General features: G+C 37.4%; 4 protein-coding genes across 5 annotated transcripts; 1 reads left to right on the top strand and 3 right to left on the bottom strand.

The window, feature by feature from the left end:
- The first annotated feature begins 250 nt into the window (after positions 1-250).
- On the top strand, positions 251-5,178 carry LOC113284461. Of its 2 annotated transcripts, none has more exons than XM_026533922.1 (13): positions 251-614; positions 1,317-1,353; positions 1,710-1,981; positions 2,083-2,157; positions 2,270-2,328; positions 2,414-2,549; positions 2,768-2,867; positions 3,054-3,120; positions 3,347-3,445; positions 3,756-3,845; positions 4,045-4,199; positions 4,400-4,501; positions 4,752-5,178. In XM_026533922.1, the coding sequence occupies exons 3-13, from the start codon at positions 1,726-1,728 to the stop codon at positions 4,900-4,902; spliced, it is 1,290 nt and encodes a 429-aa protein (XP_026389707.1). In that variant the 5' UTR covers positions 251-614; positions 1,317-1,353; positions 1,710-1,725; the 3' UTR covers positions 4,903-5,178. The 2 variants fall into 2 exon arrangements, with proteins under 2 accessions (XP_026389707.1, XP_026389708.1); XM_026533923.1 differs by having other exon boundaries at positions 2,771-2,867.
- Positions 5,179-5,766: 588 nt separating this feature from the next.
- On the bottom strand, positions 5,767-10,324 carry LOC113284462 (protease 2-like). The gene is made up of 11 exons (XM_026533924.1): positions 9,978-10,324; positions 9,590-9,876; positions 9,289-9,483; positions 8,748-9,094; positions 8,160-8,451; positions 7,849-8,007; positions 7,049-7,414; positions 6,821-6,886; positions 6,669-6,717; positions 6,359-6,482; positions 5,767-6,176 (listed from the first exon to the last, which is right to left on the bottom strand). Exons 1-11 carry the CDS (start codon positions 10,138-10,140, stop codon positions 6,092-6,094), a joined length of 2,133 nt encoding a protein of 710 aa, XP_026389709.1. The 5' UTR covers positions 10,141-10,324; the 3' UTR covers positions 5,767-6,091.
- An 863-nt stretch (positions 10,325-11,187) lies between these two features.
- LOC113284463 lies at positions 11,188-12,875 on the bottom strand. Its single transcript, XM_026533925.1, has 3 exons — positions 12,393-12,875; positions 11,657-12,287; positions 11,188-11,470 (listed from the first exon to the last, which is right to left on the bottom strand). Exons 1-2 carry the CDS (start codon positions 12,869-12,871, stop codon positions 11,684-11,686), a joined length of 1,083 nt encoding a protein of 360 aa, XP_026389710.1. The 5' UTR covers positions 12,872-12,875; the 3' UTR covers positions 11,188-11,470; positions 11,657-11,683.
- Positions 12,876-14,939: 2,064 nt separating this feature from the next.
- On the bottom strand, positions 14,940-18,091 carry LOC113284464 (SUN domain-containing protein 2-like). The gene is made up of 2 exons (XM_026533926.1): positions 16,918-18,091; positions 14,940-15,614 (listed from the first exon to the last, which is right to left on the bottom strand). The coding sequence occupies exons 1-2, from the start codon at positions 17,959-17,961 to the stop codon at positions 15,297-15,299; spliced, it is 1,362 nt and encodes a 453-aa protein (XP_026389711.1). The 5' UTR covers positions 17,962-18,091; the 3' UTR covers positions 14,940-15,296.
- Between the last annotated feature and the right edge of the window lie 1,505 nt (positions 18,092-19,596).

Below are 19,596 nucleotides of genomic sequence, written 5' to 3' on the forward strand. Positions count from 1 at the left end.
AATAACATCTCAGGTCATGCGAATACTAGTGAGACAGTGTGCACAAAATCAGACTCGTGATGATCTCGGAGAGCATAAAGTATTAAAGTCCCGGTCATTTTAAATGGGCTAATGACAACGGTAGAATATTACCGCCGGCTGGGTGGTAATTATTTTTTTTGGTTTAGCAAACAGTGATTTGGAACCCAGTTTGAAGCCATAAAACATGTCAAATCCACAAAAACAATCATGGAGAACTTCATTTCTAACACTTCTTCTCAACACGACAAGAATGAGGCCTTCTTTAAAAAGCTGAATTAAGGCGCCATCCAGACGCTAGTTATATAACTAGTAAATTCCTTCCTTTTTATTTACTCGCTCAGCAACAACTAAAACATTCTGTAAAAACTTTTCAAGGGTTTTCAGAGAGAAACAAACAATTGGCCCTGCCGCTGAGAGTTGGAGGATTCTATTAGGTTTTCATTCAGCACTGGCATTCATTCAATCAGCGGTTTGATTTGAGGAATTTTCGAAGGAGAAAAGAAAGAAATCCGTTTGGATGGAATCAAGAATTCTGCTATTACAAGGAAATTTTGATGTTAAACTTTGATTCAAGAGTTATTATTAGTTAAAAGGTAAGGAAGACAGACAAATTATGATTGAAATGAATGAAGTAGATTACAGGAACTGAATTAGAATAGTGGAATTTCTTCTCATTAAACCTTTTCACTGATATTTTCCTCTAAAAAAATTTGTTTTTCATTTTCTTCAAAGTTTTCCAGAGAATACTTGTAATTGAAATACTGAATTATCAGAATTTATTCCAATTTTGCGATAGAATAGAATATCCATTTCTTTTTTTGACTGGTAGAAGAACAGGACCAATAATCTTTATCGATTTTGAAAAGAACCCAATTCTTAAATGCATCATCTGTCTGTCAATCTCTAGATCTCCATAATCAATCATCTTCTATTTCGAACTTCCATTGAATTACAGTTCAATCTATCAAAATTCATTGGAATTCAGAATATTCTTCTCATAATACTAGAAAATTATAAACTCTCTCTAATCCATGTTTTTGGTCATTGAATTGTTTATTACTAGGTGAAGGCTTTAAGCTACTTCTACTTTCTGGTCTTTTAGTGTGTTTTTTTTCCTGCTTCAGCTTGTCTTTGTTGTTACGTTTTTTACCTTCCAAAATTGAGTTTCTTTACGCATTTTAGATGTCCACAAAGCTAAGAAACTGTAATCCAAAAGGGGGATATCATGTGATTCTATTTGCACTACTTTTTTCTCTTGTTGTGTTCTGACACTGTTAAGAGTTTACTTTATGCAGGGAACTAAAACAATACAAGTTTCTTCTTCTAGTCCAGGTTAGGCTTCTTTGTTTCTTTCTTTCCATTCATTGTGTCGTTTTTCGATTAGTATGTAATTTCATTTCTAATTTGGATGAATGAATGAATTCATTAATTGCTTTGAGATGGTACTCGTGAATTGCTGACTAACCTTGAGAATTGGTTGGCATTTAAGTATCCAATCCTTTTATGGGTCGTTTTATCTGTAAAAGTAATCTTCTCATGTGAATTCAGTGCCTACTTTGTGAATTTTCTTGACTTTTCAGTTTTCATTGTTTATGAATTTCTCTTCATTTAGTTGATGACATTCGTCCGTAATAGTCGTCTATAAGGTGTGCCTGGAGTTTTTATGTGTTCTTGAATTGTTTCGACAGATATAAGCTCCAGGATATGGGATGCCTGGTATCAACACCTCAGGATACTGCCGGTGGTAATAGGAAAAGGCAAGGAAATGTTGGGGAAGTGGCAGTTTTTGTACCTGGGTTCAGGATTCCAAAGCCTGTAGATTTCTCTCAGCCACTTGGTGATAGTTTGTCAAAGAGTCTAGTGGAGCGTCTTTCTGCTCTTAGAACTCGTGTAGTTGTTATGGCTGCACAAGAAGCACCCACAGCATCAAAATCAAGAAAAAGAACAGCTACTCAACATGGTTTGTTAAGAATTTAAATCATACAATTATTTTTTCTTTTTTTTTGGGTTACAGTTTGGTTTAACTTCATGTGATACTAAACTTAATCTTGTTATGTGCAGGAGGTTCAACAGTGTCTGATCTTCAGCAGGCTCTTGAAGATTACTTACCAGTATTATTGGGATTACTTAAAGAAGGTAACTTAAACCTCTGATTCCTGAAAGACACTTAGGCACTTAGTTAGTTCACCATGTGTTAGCGTAATGTTGTAGTTTCTTCTTTTGAATTGTGTTGGTTCCTTCATTTCAGGTAGCAATCTACAATGTATGGTACACTTTATATGGGTTAATCAGGAGGACGAAGCAGAGGTGAGCATCAACATAGAGACGTCAGATTTTATACATATATGAACTACATGAGAACTGATCCATATGCTCACTGTAATGTCTGCAGGAAACAGCCTTACCAAATGCTTGGTATGAGGTATTGTCAGTTTTACACTTGATGGCCATGCTATCGTTATCACAAGCAAATATGCTGCTCCTTCCTAAAACAGCTGCTGATGGTTATCAGCCAAAAGTATCAGAAGGTATTTACTGAAATTTTATTTCATCTGCCACCAACAATTTCTTGATTCTAAGAGATTCTCCTTCATCGTTCTTGCTGTTTCTCTGGTTTGGCTAAAGAAGCTTTCCTATCAGCTTGTATATTTATTTTCAACCTATTTTTCGTGCTCGGTGAAGCTTTCTTGTTGTTTCTTTTGTCACTGCTCCTACCACAAGTAATTTTTGTACTTCTTTTTTGTAGCAGAAAGCAGGCGAATGTCAATAGATATTTTCTTAAGGGCGGCAGGATATTTGGATTGTGCTCTTAAGCATGTTTTCCCCAAGCTATCCCCAGATCTTAGGTTTGTGCCTTCTTGTTTTTTCTTAGCTGTGGCCTGTAAACATATAACCAAGTTAATCATTTGAATTTACATAAATGTTATTGGATGTACTTGATGTCCCATTAATGTTGTATATTTTCATGCTTTACTACTTTTTATTGACAAATACCATTGGGCTGACATCAATACTCATGCTGTTAATTGTAGGAGAGATCTTCCTGTAGACCTAGCAGAAGGGGCACTCCGATCACTTTCCTTACAAGCATTAGGCCAGGTACTAAATTGCGCACCAAAAAGTTATTTAGTAATATCATGGTCATTTGTTCTAATTGTTCTGGATTCTGCTTTACTTTTACATGTTCAGAGTATAAGTCTTAACAATGTCCTGTAGCTCCCCAGTTTTACGTTAAGTTGTCCACCAATCTAAGCTAGATAGGGAAATTGGTAACCTGTTGGAAATTCTTCACTGTCTGATTAATGGTTTCTTTCATATGATGAAGGGTGTCGAAATTCAGCTTGGCATGGCAATTGATAGTGTTAAGGCCACACTGGCGGTGAAAAGGAGGCTTGCTTGCGAGATGGTTAAATACTGGCAACAGGTATTGTCTCAACTATATATTTGTTGGTTTGATAAGTTTAGAGTGTTTCCCTTCAAATATTTCATTTTCCACTACCCTTCGTATGGGGGGTTTAGGAGACTTTCTAAGAGCTATGTCTATATTCAAAAGACGCCAGTTAGATTCAAGAAATATTTGTACTGATCTAAGAATCTTAATGGCATAGTTGTGAACATTTGTGGGATTTCTCTTATTCATTGTTTGTAATAACTTAGAAATTAGAATATCCTGGATCATATGGCTCCATATTTCTTGACAAGGAGACATTCTCATTTTTGCTATTTCATTGCAGGCTCAAGAAAATGTAATGCGCCTACCATTAACAAATGGGTGGGGCGAAAAACATAAGCTATTTGTCAAGTGGAAGCATATTGAAGCAAAGGTATCCGACTCTTTTGTTCATGCAAATTTCATGTTCCATTATAGAGACTTTCAAGTTTTAACCTGCTGGCAATCCTGAGATTTGCCATGTTCTTCAAGGGTCCTAAATACTACTTATCTTCTGTTGTAAACCTTGATTAGTAACTAGTCCTGTGTGCATATTTTTTAATTGAGTTGACACATTTGTATTTCCTTGCCAGGCAGCAGCATATTATTACCATGGTTTAATCCTTGACGAGGGTAACACTGAGAAATCTCATGGGATTGCTGTGGCTGCTCTTCAAGCAGCAGAAGAGTTTCTCAAAGAAAGTAAGAAGGTCTCTGACACTTTTAACAAATCTCCTCCTATTTCAAGGTTAGCCCTTCATAAATCTCTCTGTACTTCTTTTTTTTTTTACTTTCATTACATTATCTGTTTAGGGTTGTTACTAGCGATACAGTTTCTAAAGTGTAAAACAATTGCCAGTAAGCTCTCTAAGTTTAGTTCTGTCCCCGTGTACCATCAACTTTTGAGGCTTGCTTCTTCACAATGCTAAGACCTCGATTTCCTTGCAGGAATCCACCTCTTTGGGGAACAATGAAGTATCTCTCTGAGAAAATCCCAAAAGACACATCAAGCAAGGTTCGGATCAACCGGGATCTCTACACTTCTGAAAAGTACGTACATTCTAAATTTGGATTTTATGTTCAAGTCAGATATTTTCTTTTCTTTTCAAGCTCGGTAACATCCCAGGGATCCGTTTCAAATTGCCTGGTGAAGCACATTACGGACGATTATAGTTCTAGGCATTTGCATAATTACATATGGATAGTTTCAATAGGTTCGAGTCTTAACGGACTAAATTCAAGACGTTTTATCCTCAAACTATTACAAGTTCTGTTGCTTATGATTTTGTGTGGATTGCAGGATAATGGAGACAGCTCCAGCATTGCCAGATTTTGCGTTGGCATTGAAACCAGATGATTATCAGCTCCCACCGGTGGATCCCTCATGGAATGATCACGAGACGGCAAAGGCTCAACCTGTTGCCAGCCAGCACACCCCTGGGAGAATGTAAAGTTGCTTTATGAATGTTCACACTTAGCATTGGGCACTATACGAGCTCAATGCACCACACAAGGTCCAAGTCTTTTGGTCCCCAAAATTTTTCATACATCTCAACACACTTCGATACACCTTGCCTGTAGAGGCGTCAAGTAGAACAACTTAGGTCTGAAATTTATGTAAGGAATCATGGTACCGTAGGTCAACCTTGTAAGAAAATCACATCGCTCTGAAGCTTTTAACCTTATAAAATTGAATGAACGGCAATTGAAATTTTAAGCTTTTGAAATTGCTACCCTGTGCAAGTTTCTTAGAATGCCTTCTGCTGCCTTTTAAATTTCCAAATTCCAATAGTAGTATGTAATTCTTTCTTGGAAGGTTTGGATGATATGAGTGTCGACAATGGACTATGGACAAGTTGGACACTGTAATTGGCAACTTGGTAGTATAATAGAGCAGAGAAATACCTAGTGTCCACTTATTCTACATTCTTATGTTCAGTTTTCAATTTCTATATTTAGAATAATCACAGCCTGAGGTGCATCGGAGCAAGTGAAGCCCATGCTGAAGGTGAGATCCCACTCTAAGACTCCCTAGATCATTACATCCTTGAAGCATTACAATAAATAACCTATGAATTTCTGGACGGCAAACTGTTTGCCTAGAGAAAATACGCACCATCACAGGCAGCACACGGTTTGTCGTCTACATTATAATATGAGATTTATCTCTCGAGTTCTCCTTCAGATTGACAGAAAACTCAGAAGAGTTCTGGAGCTCCTCCTATAGTGGCACAATGGATGCCCCACTCCTTTACTTTCAAGTTTATAAAGCATTGTAATCCACACAAGCCAAGAATTGCAAGTAAAAACAGTAATTGGAGAGAAAGCTACAGATCATTAGTAGAATTGTTATGTCATAGAGATGGATGCACTCCACAACTGCATGCGAATATCGCTAGCTTAAGAGGTAGTTGTGGTAAATGGTAATCCACCACTACATTATTCATAATGGTTAACAATTTAACCATAATTCCATATATTGTCAAATGCCATCCATATACCACTGAGAAGGATTAGTGAAAAAAAAAAAAAAAGATGATTCTGGGTGGAAACACCTAATTGGTATGTCAACTCCAGAGGACTAACTTTTTAAATGTGTTTCTACTGCTCTACTATCCTAGGTACCATTATTTTTCATTTCTAGAGCTTTGGTGCAGGAGGAATCATGTCTAATGCCTTGAGCATGAAAGTAAAGATAAACGCGTCTTCTTGGAGCTTCTCAAACCTGCAACAAAATTAAATTTTATGTTACATACAAAAAAGAATGGAGACTTTGAAGAAAGAAGTGTTTGACTCATTCAGAGGGAAAAATGAATGCATTATGTGGTTCATTCGAAGTGCAGAGGGTATATAAGTATATAGTCTCTCGAAATAAGGACATAGAAAGCTCTCCAAGTAGCAAATTACCTTCCCGATTTTGAGGAGTGTCCAGCACCGAATTCACACTTGAATAGCAGTGTGTTAAGATCCGTTTTCATTTCCCTTAACTTCGCCACAAACTTGGCTGGTTCAGAATACAAAACTCTGGTATCTGTAGCAAAAATCAAGAATAAGACGACAAATTTTCTTTTATGAAAAAGAGTGAGCAGATAGATGAGACCTTGCATTCACAAACATTTACGGCTTTCATGATAGAATTTGAAGCCTTAGATATAAAGCAGGGAGAACTCTATTAGATCAGTTTACTCGTAGCACCAAAGAGAAGTGTTGAACTTACCATGTAGACCGGCAGTAATGAGAATGTTAGGGTAATTTTGTGCCTTGATCTGTAAAACAAAATAGTATTTAGGCAAAATTATAACAAAATATAAAAAGAAGCATATCATTTTCTTTATCAAAGGAAGCAATGAAGACTCAGTTAGTTCTTACATTATCCACAGGAGAATAAGATTTCATGTAGTGGTAAAATTCTTCTTTACGAGGATCACCCCATTCCTGCAATAAAATCCAAGGTAAAACATTATCATTACAAAAGTCTGAAATCTGACATAGGATAAAGTGGAAAGGCCGAAAAGCGGTGTCATCTTTATTCAAATTCAGGCATTCGAGATGAGATGTATCTCGAGATTTATTAGTCTTAAGGAATAAGAGACTAACCTCATATTCTGAAGTTGTAAGAGGAATAGTTGCATCTAGCATTGTCGTCACAACGTCTACAAATGGAACTCCGGCTACCGCTGCCTTGAACAAATCAGGACGCATATTGAGAACAGCACCCATAAGCAAACCTCCAGCACTCCTTCCGTTGATGCACAGCTTTTCTTGGGCGCAGTACTTGTTCTCTATTAGATACTCGGCACAAGCAATAAAATCGGTAAAAGTGTTCATCTTCTTTAGGAATTTTCCATTTTCATACCACTGCCTTCCCATTTCACCTCCTCCACGAATATGAGCTATAACATAAATGAACCCTCTGTCTAACAAAGACAGCCTTGATGCCTTGAAATATGGATCTATGCACACCTATTAATGTTAACAGTTTATAAAACATCAATTACGTGAGACTTCCATCAACACTAGAAAGCAACAAAAACGAAAAAGAAGAACAATAGTTTGACACCCGCCTTCTACCATCTATGGGCATAGTCCTTTAGATGCATATGATAACAATAGTGACATGCCATGAGCCCATGACTGATTTTCTGTCAGATTTTTTGGTTTTTTAACCAACTGAACATGTAACTTTTTTGGTTTAAATTTGTAGTCATTTAAGAGTTCGAACTCTGAATCTCTGATTAGCGCACTTTTATGCAGAGCGCCAACCAGAAGTCCTGATGATGCTCTCTTTATGTTTACGAGTATAGAAGTTAGTTATATACAGGACACTGACAATAAGTGAAAATCACAAGCTAGTAATACAGGAGAATATTAGTAAGTGGTGAACACGTCCTTCATACCTCATATGATCCATAGCCATATAGGAGTAAAGGATCAGTCCCATCAAGCTTCACAAGAACCTTATTATAAACGATTGACATAGGAACTTGAGTGCCATCTGAAGCAGTTGCCCATTTTCTTTCCGTGACATAATTTGATTTGTCAAAACCTCCTAAAACCTGGTAAAATTGTGGACAGTTCAACAAACTGCTGACTTAAAAACATACACATAACAAGAATGGTTATGAACGAAACATAATTGACAAGTACTCCAGTTTAGAAACATAATCAATGGAGTATATAAGAAGAAAGGAGCAGTGGTGTCACTTACAGTATCAATCTTCTTCAACACAGACACGCCAGTGTTCATATCATAATCATATACAGATTCAGGTGTCTTCAGTGAACTGTATGAAAATCTTAAAATGCTTGAACTAAATTCTGCCTCAGAAGGATCCACAGAGTGGACAGGATCTATAAAATCAACAGCTCGACCTCCAGATAGGGATTCAATTGGTTGCCCTTCGGCAGGAAGTCCATAAACAGTCACTTTAGGCAAACCATTTTCACGCTCAAATACAACGAGATTGTCTACAAAAAGTTGTATGTCTTGAATCTTCACACTGCATGAAATTCAAGCGCTAGTAAGTTTTTAATCAACTGAAACTGCAATAACTTGCAATTGAAATTATGTGCCATCTGAAGCAGTTGCCCACTATAGAAGCACGAATAAGTTCAGTGGAAAATAACTTGCAATTGAAACAAACCACATGTAAACTGTAAAGTTTCATGTAATTGCAAAGTTTGCCAGTCATGGTTAGCCAACGGCACATTAACCAGGAAGATTCCACATAGCATACAATTGTATAATTACCAAGAAGTTGGCAATCAGTAAAGGCAAGTCAAATATTAGTGTTACCTTTCCCTGTGAGAAAGTATCAATGTTGTCGCAGATGTATTATCTATTGGGCACACAAGTAACTCTGAATTGTAAATCTCATCGCTTCTTCTCTTAATGAAGAAATGACTTCCACGATGGCTGACTGATGTGTCGATGCCATTCAAACGAGGTGTCAAAACAACAAGCGCATCTTCTTGCTTAGAAACGTCAAAGTAGAAGACAAACCGTGTAGTTTTACTTTCAGATGCAACAAACAAAAATCTCTTGCTCTCAGAAAGTTGAAGATCAATAGAGAACATATCATCCTTTTCTTGATAAAGACAAGTATCGCCAGATTGGTCAGAGCCCAGCTTATGTAGCCAAACCTGTTAAATTGTAAGAATGTTAAAGTCATAGACGTCAAACTAAACTCAAACCCAAGTTGGCAAAACACGCTGAACATGCACTTTTCAAGAACATAGCAGCACGGAAAGGACGACTATCTATAAGCGAATTATCTATAATCAAAGCAAACTACAGTATAGAGAAATTCCGAACATAAAGTTAATTCACCACTGACCTTGTCTGGCCGAAGGGTCTCGTCCATTGTAACATAAGCTAGCGCCTCATCACCAGCCCATTCGAGGTACGATGTGACACCAACCAATGGCTTCCCAACTAGAGCTTGAGACTCTGCGTCAATGACATAAACAGTATAAATCTCATTTCCTATAGTGTCTTCTGCATACGCTACCAACTTATTATTCGGACTAACCTGCAAACAAATAACGGAACAAAGCAATCAATTAGCGGCATCAACTAAAACAAAACCATAATACATTATCAAAAACAAAACGCAAAACCACCCAATAGGTACATACTCTGAAAGCTCCAATCCTATAGTAATCATGCTCCTTGGCCTTGACATTTTCATCCAGGATAACATGCTCTTGAGGATAGTTAGGTCCTATCGGCATTGTATCATGCACAGTAGCAGCTCGTTCTCCATTATCGCCTATAAGACGTCTACAATACTGAACATACTCCCTCCCCTCCAATGTTCTCTCATAGTAATAATAAGGTCCTTTCCGAATTGGAGCAGTTATATCATCTTCCTTAATCCTCCCTCTTATCTCAGCAAATAGCTTATCTTCCATGTATTTAGTCCCTAACAAAAATTGAAAAAACAATTGTAACCTAAATTCCAATTATCAACACTCCATTGACGAAATCAATGAGATCTAATTAAGATGATAAGATTAAACATACCTTCCATGACGGAATCAACATACGAATTTTCTTCATTGAGATAAGAAATAACCTCAGGATTAGAACGAGAATCATCACGAAGCCAGTAATAATTGTCGATTCTAACATCTCCAAACATTTCCATTTCATGTTTAACCTTCTTTGCTACCGGAGCTGCTTTCATGGTGACTGATGGTGATGATAACGATGAAGATGGTGATATTCCTGCTGCTGTAGATTTTATTACAGAGGAAGGTAATGAGACGGAGAGAAGAAGTGGGAAACCAAAATAAACCAGGCCGCTTATACCAGCGGCAGCAATACTTCTTCTTCTGAGAGAGGAGGTAAGGTATTACGAACAATACAACCGACTACCATTTTAATTTCCGAAAAATATGAGGGTGGTGAGATTCGAAGTCGAGATCTCTATAATGCACCAATGGTACTACTACGAGTATACTGTGACTGCTGCCGCAGTCTAAATTTGCCTCGAGCACTGTGACTGCCGCAAACTGCAGCCGATGTGGCCTTCAAGTAGAGTGTGGATGCTTTCAAGCAGCAGTCTCTGGAGCAGGGAAATATAATCTAGATGGGTGTGTGTTAGGAGGGAATCTCTTATGAATAGGTTTTAGTCATGCAATTATGCAATTAGGAAAAATGAAACTTTGGTTTTTCTACTTTGCAAAACAATAAGGTGAATGTATCAATGTTCCTGAAACAGAGGGACTACCGCATAACAAACACGCAGGTCTCTTCTTGACAATATTTTGAGTACAAAATATTTATCCTAAAAAGAAAATACATAAGATTTCAACAGGTAGTCTCAATGAGATAAGGTAAGTGTAGGGTTGGATTTTCCTTTCTTTGTATAGAAGATGTTGATGAGGTTCCTACTTGATAGCAGCTTAGCTTGTGTTTTGTAGTTTGATCAACAGTTAGAGAACTATTCGGTGTTCTCAAAACTTCTATGTTTTTGGTTTGATTTTTGTTTTTTTGCTTTTTCCTGGTGCGTTTTGCTCTCTTTAAGATGTATTCGCTTGCCCACGTCCTGGGAAGCACCGACACACGACACGGACACGGACACGACACGACACGGACACGAGGACCGGCAATTTCTCAAAATACTAGGACACGGACACGTATATATATAAATATTTTCATTAAATTATATATGTTTGTCCACATTCCTAACATAAAAGATTAAGCATTTACCTGTCTAAATGTTCCAGCCTTCCAGGAGAACATAGATATCCATTATCAACAAAAGGTTATATAGACATTTACTAGTCTATATATACATATCAACAAAAAATTAGAAGGCTTTGCAAAAGGGAGTAAAGTCCTTTCCGCGACATTTACTAGTCTATATATATACATATCAACAAAAAATTAGAAGGCTTCGCAAAGGGGAGTGAAGTCCTTCCCGCAACAGCGCAACTTCATGAACCAAATACTAGCCCAAAAAACAAGGATCCTCCAAGTATGATGTGAATGCCGCTACATCCAGGATCCAGCTGTAGAAATTTAAAACAAAGAATTGGCATAAATGAAAGTTGCCAGAGTTTGTAAGAGTGCAGGGCTACTTGTAGAAGGTCAGTTTAAACACAAATTTCAGGGGGAATTCACATCATAAAACAAAGAATTGGCATGATAGTAACTAAAATTTTAGAATAAAACAGATCAAGGAGATGGACAGTTACCTGGTCACCAAAAAATAACGTCAACAGTCAAACCAGGGGGTATAGCTCCTCCACATTAGCTTCATTATCATCCAATATCATGCGTTCCATCTCTGGCTCATTAAGAGAAAGATCAGCAACTTCAAGTACACCAACAGTACCCTCCATAGTATCAAAAGAATCACCTCCAATGTCCCACATTCTTGTATCCCCTAGCAAGTATTCTGGGCTTCGTCTTGATAAGAGACGAAGATTAGTATGAACAAATACCAAATCTTCACCTCTTTGTGGAGTAATTTTATTTCTCTTCACAGAATTTATGAAACTATACGTACTCCAGTTTCTCTCACTACAAGAAGATGAACAAGGTTGGCCAAGCAACATGAGTGCTTTTTGCTGAAGTAAAGGAGCATACACCCCATAAGTAACCCACCACACATAAGGATTCATACTCCATCTATCATTTATGGTATTTGCATTTGCAAATTCTTCACGGCAAGATGAAAACTTAGCATACTCAATGTTAACTTCTCTTAACTCATCCGCATCGTAATACCTCTCGAAACACTTCAATCTTTGACCTGCAATCAAAAGATCTCTATGTGGTGGAACACGCCCTGGACGTTCATCAAGCCACTGACGACTATAATACCTATGTTGTTTCAATTATGATTTTAGTATAAATTTTTTTAACATTTAACTCAACTGACCAGAAAATATAAATAAGCGATTGCATATTTTACACTGTCATACATACCTTGGGTTCAATGAATGTGCCAAAGAGTGAAGCGGTGTGCTACTTTTACTCCAACGATCTGTTAAAATCCCGTCCACCACCATATGAAATGGTGAAATATCATATTCTTGTAAGCCCTCGTGGCGATGTATAATGCTCTTTACCTCATCTATCATTCGATCCCACCTTTCATAAACCAAGTGAAGACAAGGCTCGTCTGTGTCGCATAATCTAAGCATTTCTATGATAGGTTTTGTAAAATCAATAACATACTGCAAAGTGTTCCACCAATCATCATCCAACAACTTCTCTTTTATAAACAATGCTTGATTAGGATCATCATCTTTATATGATGACCATTGATTGCAAATTACCAAGTTACGGAGTCCTTGCTTCACATCTTTAAATCTTTGAAGCATTATAATACTAGAGGCAAAACGTGTCTCTGCAAGTGTGAATAATTTTAACTCCACATGTTCATTAAACATGGCTAATCTCATGGAATGTTTAGTGATGAAGTTTCTGATCAGTACCACCTCAGCAATAATTTCACTAATCCAAGCACACCCTTCATATACTAAAACATTAGTTCGAATATCTCTCGGATGACATATATTCTTTAAAGCAAGGTTTAGTGTGTGGACTACACATGGAGTCCAAAAAATGTGTTTAAAGTGACCTTCTACAAGTAGCCCTGCACTCTTACAAACTGGTGCATTGTCCGTGATTACTTGCACAACATTCTGATGCCCAACTTCCGTAATTGTCTCAATGATCAACTTAGAAATGTACTCTTTGTCCTTCACTGACCCTTGAGTGTTGACTGCTTTAATAAACATTGCACCAGCCTCTGAAACAGCCATAAAGTTCATGAGGGGTCTTCGTTGTTCGTCGGTCCATCCATCGGTCACAATACTCACACCTTTTTCTTTCCAAGTGCTCTTAATTGGTTCTAGCTCTTTCTCAACATGTTCTCTTTCCTTCCGTAAAAGAGTTGTTCTTAGTTTATTATAACCCGGCGGAATATAACCTTGAATGCTTTTACTATCTGATGTAGCCAAATTAAATGCAACTTTATAATATGGACACCTAGCAAGATGGAACGGCAAGCCAGCTGCATAAAACAACCGTGCAATTATGCTATCCATTTCTTCACGTCTGGCAGCATTATACAATTTCTCTATTGGGCTCTCAACCCCTCTTTTCTTCTTCCTAGGATCTTCAACAAGTGATGAAGAATTTGACGCAAAAGAAGAACCACTACCTGATCCACATGTTGGCAGAGGCACACTTTTAAACTTAGATGCTTTTGCTCTGGCCTCAGCTTCATCACTCAATTGTTTCATTTCCTGAAGTTTATGTTCTCTGACCTTTGGACATATTCTAATTCCAGAGCCTGGAATCTTTAACAAATGTGCTTTCACTCTTGAATATGAACCCGAATATGGAACTTGACAGTGGTTACATACAAAATTCCAATTACCACCACCTTTAACTTTATCCTTCTTAGTCACATATCTCCATAGCGGAGTAGTGCTTAAAACCTCTTCGTTCATATCTGGCTATCTGCATCAAAATTAAAGAGATGATAGCCATCAAAATACAAGCATAAAATCATTACAAGCAGAAAATTAAAAGATAAATTATAAGTATTATATATAAAGCTCAAATTCAATGAACGACCAAAAATTCCCCCAAAGGCCCCAAAAAAAACCCTAAAACCTACACAGTAGACAATACACATGATCCCCACCACTAAAATCAAAACAAAACCCAAATTCACCAAATACAGCAACAACCCAAATTCACAATAGATTGAAAATAGAACAAAAAATCAATAACTCAACAAAATCATGCAAATCAGAAGGAAGAAGGGAGAGTAAAAGAAAGAGAACATACCTTCAAATTCAATGTAAACAACTACGAGATAAAGCCATAACAACTAGAAAATGATTGTAAAAAACTAAATAAGTTGATTTTCGGATGATCAACTTAGATCTGAGAAGAGAAGAGTAAAGGTGAGGGAGACTGTGGGAAGGGGTATTCTTCTGAGTTCTGAGAGTAGAAGATAGACGAGAGAGAGAGATGAGTTTTGATAAAAAAAATTTTTTTTTTGGAATTTAAGATAGAGGGTAACATATGCGTCCGACGTGCGTCCGAGTGTGTCCGATGTGTGTCCAATGTGCGTCCAACGTGCGTCAAGTGAGGACACGGATTTTGATGCGTCCGACACGCGTCGTGTGGGCGTCGTGGCCGCGTCATGTGTCCATAGTGCGTCCGACACGGACACGGAAACGAATCTGATGTGTCCGTGCTTCACAGCCCACGTCTTGTGTGCCTTTTAGTTTAACCACTTTTTCCGATTTAAAAAACGTATTATCATCATGAGACAATGATGAACATTATTAAATCTTTTATTAATACCTAACATTCAATTGCATACAAAGCTTCATCCTAGACCTTAGTCTAAAAAATTAGCTATGAACATTGAAAGAAAAACAACAAATATCAAAAGATTTTACATCAAAAATAATAAAAATCGTACTTACAAAAATTCTCACGCGAAAATTTGGTAATGCTCTTCTCAGCTTCTCTCCCGTCTGTATTTTTGAATGTTCATTATAGGCAGGCCCAGGGATCCGCACATTCCAGGTCCCACTTCCTTGGACCTTGGACGTGTAAAGAGTAATGGGCCTGGTTACCAGCTAGTTTTTGCCAATAGAAAAGAAGCCAGAATACAACGTTTATAACGGATATTTAGTACAAATGTTTTTGATCCGTATTTTTCTTAAGCAAATAATCACAAGCACTACTAATAAAACCCGTGCTTCTAACAAGTTTCCCATGCGGAAGATACAGACAAATACATTTGGATATAAAAGTTGTTATTCAGTTCATCGTCTTCCTTGTGAATGAACAAGCAGATCAAAGTTCAGATTTCACGGCTGAGACAGGGACGTGGCCGTGAACCCTCAGGCGGTAAATGCATGTGTGAGAAGCTCCATGGTTTGAAAAGAAGTCAAATCTGACCATGTTGACGACTTGCTTTTCTCCAGACTCCACTTTGAAGGTCTGCGCATTACTTTTGTCGAGATCGTAAGCAAACTCAGACAGCGTATACATATTCTCACCCTGATGAGATAGATCAGCGTCGCCAGCACCGGTACCGATTGTCCCAATCTTTTGATACCAACCAGAGACCCGACAGTCCTTTGGAGCACTTGCTCTGTCGTAGGCTACACTCTGTTTATATACCACCATTATAATACAAACCAAATTAGAAAGAAACATAAACAAAACAATAACGACAGAGAATATCCAACATATTTGTTCATCATATCATGTAACTATAGAGGAGACCTGCAAAGCTATGGTTACTGTTACTTTTATAGTGTGGCCAAAATGATTAGAGCTGATTGAACAGCAAAAGCTCATAACCAATTAGTTTCGCAAGGAGTTTCATACAACACTACCTACTTAACAGCAAAGGCTGTGGTTCAATAAACTCCTTCAGCCAAGCAACTATTTTTCAAGGAAGAAAATCTGAGGAGCATCATTTAAATACCCCTTGATTTCCTTCCACAGCCCTAAGTTTCATAGATTACAGAATTCATCCAGTTAAAACTTGCTGAAACAGTTATTTAAGAATTTATGAAAAAAGACTCTACTTATTCAGTTCTAGTGTTATAGAGCATAAAATTCGAAAGAATGTATGGTCTCCAACCAGTTCCAAACTCATTAAATAAACTCTATGACAAAGGTGAAAGCAGAGTCAACTACCTCAGTGAAGAAGTAGGTGCAGCAATGGAAATATATGCGTCATGTAAGGAGGATTTATGATTTCTAATGCAAACCTATTTCATATTCTACAGCCTTTGGAGCAGACAGACTATTAGCATCACATATGTACCTGGCTTTACTCAGTGACTCATTTATAGATTATTAGTCTATAATCAACCAAATTCAATACATGCTTAACTTGCCAGACCTTATTGTGATACTAGTTCGAAATCTAGCTGAGGCCAAAGAGAGGTGAAGGATATGGTTTCAGCATCCTCCTTAACCAATGAACAATTTACCAGGTCCTATGACTTCCAATACAGGATAATAAAAAAAAAGTATGTTTCGTTTACACAGCAGCAACTACGGTAAAAGATCTCATTGTGTGGCTTGATAATGACAGAATACGTGCATGATCTGCAGTTTTGGTCCGTCTACTATATTTCTTTATCATACTCATCCATCTAGGAGGCATGTGAGCAAACCAGGAGGAAGTTATCAAATACAAATTCACGAAGCTAGGAGGTAGTGCAAACTATTCAGATAAAACATGCTAATTTGCAACGAAGATCCATAAATGAAACAGATGAAGAAAAAAAACTAAATATACTACTTTATCTAAAATGATTCCCTTCCAAGTTCCAACAAACTTAAATCATAAATTTCATACCTACTTTTCTACAACATGCATAAAAGATGTAACAGGCATTACATATCAGTATAACTATAATTGAATGTTAGAACAATGTGGGGCTAGTCACAATACCTTAGATACATGTTCGACAGTCACAGCCTCTGGAATGATCCCCGTCCTAAGCTTAATTATCACATACCCACTCTTTCCTTGCAGAGGAAAGCATTGACCAGGTTCCCCAAAACTTGGTTTCAATATAATCTGTGCATCCTTCTGAATCCCAAACTGCTTCTTAAAAGGAATCCAAGCCAAACCCTTCTTATATATAAAAGGTTCCGAATGATCAAGCACAATCCCTCCTCCAGAACCCAATGCATAATCAACCATTCCAAGCCCATCAGCAGCATGTTTCTCAATTTCCTTCTCAACAATCTCTTTAGCCAAACCTCTAATATCATCCAAACTCCATTCATTTCCCTCCTTACCCTTCCCATCACCCTTCCCCTTCTCAAATTCCTCCAAAAAATTATCAAAATCTTGTTTGGTAAAGAAACCCTTCTCTTTCAATTCACCAAAACCTTTCTCCAATTCATCAGTCTTGACACCCAATTTCATCAATTCAGACTCATACAAACTCCCTTTCTCATCAATCTTCTTCCCAATTTCCCTCCTTAAACCACTAATTTCACTCTCAACTTTCTTATCCATAATCTCAACTTGAACTTGCATCATCTTAGTAGTTGTCTTCAAAAACGCTTCCACTTCTGCAATCCTTCCCTCAAACTCAGTAATCCCCACAATCCCACCATCACCAACACCAGCACCATCCTTGAAAACCAATTTCCTTATCATTTGAACAAGCCCCAAAAGGACAAGAATGAGTATAAAATTCTTGGCTAATACACTGATCACTGTCTTCCATAAAGGTACTCTCTTTGTAACCAAGACTGTCTTCTTCTTCACTAAACCCCCTTTCTTCAAAGAAGATGATGATACATTTCTATCTCTATCTCCACCGATTGAAGTGGTTTCTCCTGCTTTTCTGATCTGTTCAGATACAATTGAAGTTCCTCCTTCTGCTGCCATTTCGAAATTGGATGATCTCTTCTCTGTAACTACTGTTGTTCTCCTCCTTGATGCGGGATTTGGATCGATTGGGTTTGACGATGTAGACATTGATTTTAATAAATTTGAATTTCTTGATGGAAACCCTAGATTTGATTATTATTTAAAATAAATAAAGTGGCTTTCCCTTTTTTGACTTTCTCTGTTTTTCTTGAACAGTCGTTTCGATTGGGAATTGCGGTTATGCAGTTGGGGGATTGGGGATATTCTATCTAGACGGAGGACGTAATAATTCTCACACCTATCTTACACTTCCCCAAACATCACACCGTTTTCTGTCAAAGCCGCTGGCGGCTTCATGTTTGCCAAAGGGAAAGCCACAATTCAGCTTACATCCTGTTGTTTATTTTCTTTGTGTGGATCTGACTTGCCTGGATCTAACTCGCTTAAATCCGATTGAAATCACATCTGACTTAGTCAGATCTGATTCGCCTGACTCAAAAAATATGTGAGTCAAAGATTGGCCACATGAATCAGGGGCTTCTTGTTACCTGAATCAAAAGGGTCTGAGTCAGGTGGCGAGTTGGATCTGATTCAAAATAAAAAACAAACGGTCTGACATCTACTCTCGTCGAGTCAGTGATTGACTCAGATCTAGAAGTCGAGTCAGATGCAAACCGACATGTTGTTAAGGTTGCGAAAGTGAAGCACCAAATACAGATGTGTTGCAAAGATGAAGTAAAAACTTGGAGCAAAATTCCAACAGCTATCGCTTCATCCAGCAGATGGAGAATTCTAAAGATTGGCTTTACAATCGGTTTAATGTTGCGAAAGTAGATGTGTTGCGGAGATGAAGAAAAAACTTTGAGCAAAATGTCAACTATTATCGCTTCATCAAGCAGATGGAGAATCCTTTTTTCTTTTTTTTCTTTGCAAATTGGACATTCATTAAAAAGAGCTAACTTGAGGTGTTAGTAGCCACTGATATGGAGAAGATGAAGCCACTCCTAATACTTAGATTTTATTTACTAATAATTTCTGAGAAATGCAAAGAGCACAGATAGAATCCCAATTAAGATTGCAACTAAAGTATTTTGCTTGTTTTGGTAATGTATCAGGCACTGCATCACTTGATTTGTGAACAAAGTAAAACCCTGAAAAATTATAACAAAAATCAACAATATTTCTTGTTTCTTCCAAAATAGCCTTGCATTGTCAAAAGATAGGAGTTGTGATCTCATTCAGATTATTTATCAAGCTCTTGTAGTCTTCTTGTATGATGAAGCTATTTGAAGTTCTTCTCCTTTGTCGATTGCGCTGCCTATAAAAGGCCTACAACTTCTGCTTCTTCAGGATTTGATGTTCAATGGTCCTGGTCTTCCATTTACAAAGTTTCATGCATCATCTCTTAGTTTTAGAGCAAAATTATAGGGTCTATCTTTAGATATCCAATCTGCATCTACATTTATGTGTCCTTCTATTTGATGGTTGTCATGGTTTATTTAAGGTCGGGCAATTTCTATTTTTTAAGTTCCAAAACTGCATGTGTCTCTGTATAGCTAATGCAACTTATATTGGTGAGTTCTATTTTCCTTGGAACACTTTTCTACATCTTTCTTTCCAAATGAACCATTTTTGGTCAGCGCTAATTTTATAGAAATTAAATTACTAGGTTCCCATTCGGATTTTACATATATCAAGACATTTTATGGAATTGTTAAGATGGAAAATAATATGATCTGGTGG

This window comes from Papaver somniferum, chromosome 5, assembly GCF_003573695.1.
Source record: "Papaver somniferum cultivar HN1 chromosome 5, ASM357369v1, whole genome shotgun sequence".
NCBI classification, from domain to species: domain Eukaryota; kingdom Viridiplantae; phylum Streptophyta; class Magnoliopsida; order Ranunculales; family Papaveraceae; genus Papaver; species Papaver somniferum.

Excerpts from the sequence above, each read along its gene's own strand:
- LOC113284461 (XM_026533922.1), top strand. The coding sequence starts at position 1,726 with ATGGGATGCCTGGTATCAACACCTCAGGATACTGCCGGTGGTAATAGG. Across the intron at positions 3,121-3,346 it reads CCTTACAAGCATTAGGCCAG|GGTGTCGAAATTCAGCTTGG; the intron begins GTACTAAATTGC and ends CATATGATGAAG. Across the intron at positions 4,502-4,751 it reads GATCTCTACACTTCTGAAAA|GATAATGGAGACAGCTCCAG; the intron begins GTACGTACATTC and ends TGTGGATTGCAG.
- LOC113284462 (XM_026533924.1), bottom strand. The coding sequence starts at position 10,140 with ATGAAAGCAGCTCCGGTAGCAAAGAAGGTTAAACATGAAATGGAAATG. Across the intron at positions 9,877-9,977 it reads TGTTGATTCCGTCATGGAAG|GGACTAAATACATGGAAGAT; the intron begins GTATGTTTAATC and ends AATTTTTGTTAG. Across the intron at positions 6,177-6,358 it reads CACTCCTCAAAATCGGGAAG|GTTTGAGAAGCTCCAAGAAG; the intron begins GTAATTTGCTAC and ends ATTTTGTTGCAG.
- LOC113284463 (XM_026533925.1), bottom strand. The coding sequence starts at position 12,871 with ATGAGATTAGCCATGTTTAATGAACATGTGGAGTTAAAATTATTCACA. Across the intron at positions 12,288-12,392 it reads GCACATTCATTGAACCCAAG|GTATTATAGTCGTCAGTGGC; the intron begins GTATGTATGACA and ends GAAACAACATAG.
- LOC113284464 (XM_026533926.1), bottom strand. The coding sequence starts at position 17,961 with ATGTCTACATCGTCAAACCCAATCGATCCAAATCCCGCATCAAGGAGG. Across the intron at positions 15,615-16,917 it reads CTGTCGAACATGTATCTAAG|AGTGTAGCCTACGACAGAGC; the intron begins GTATTGTGACTA and ends GTATATAAACAG.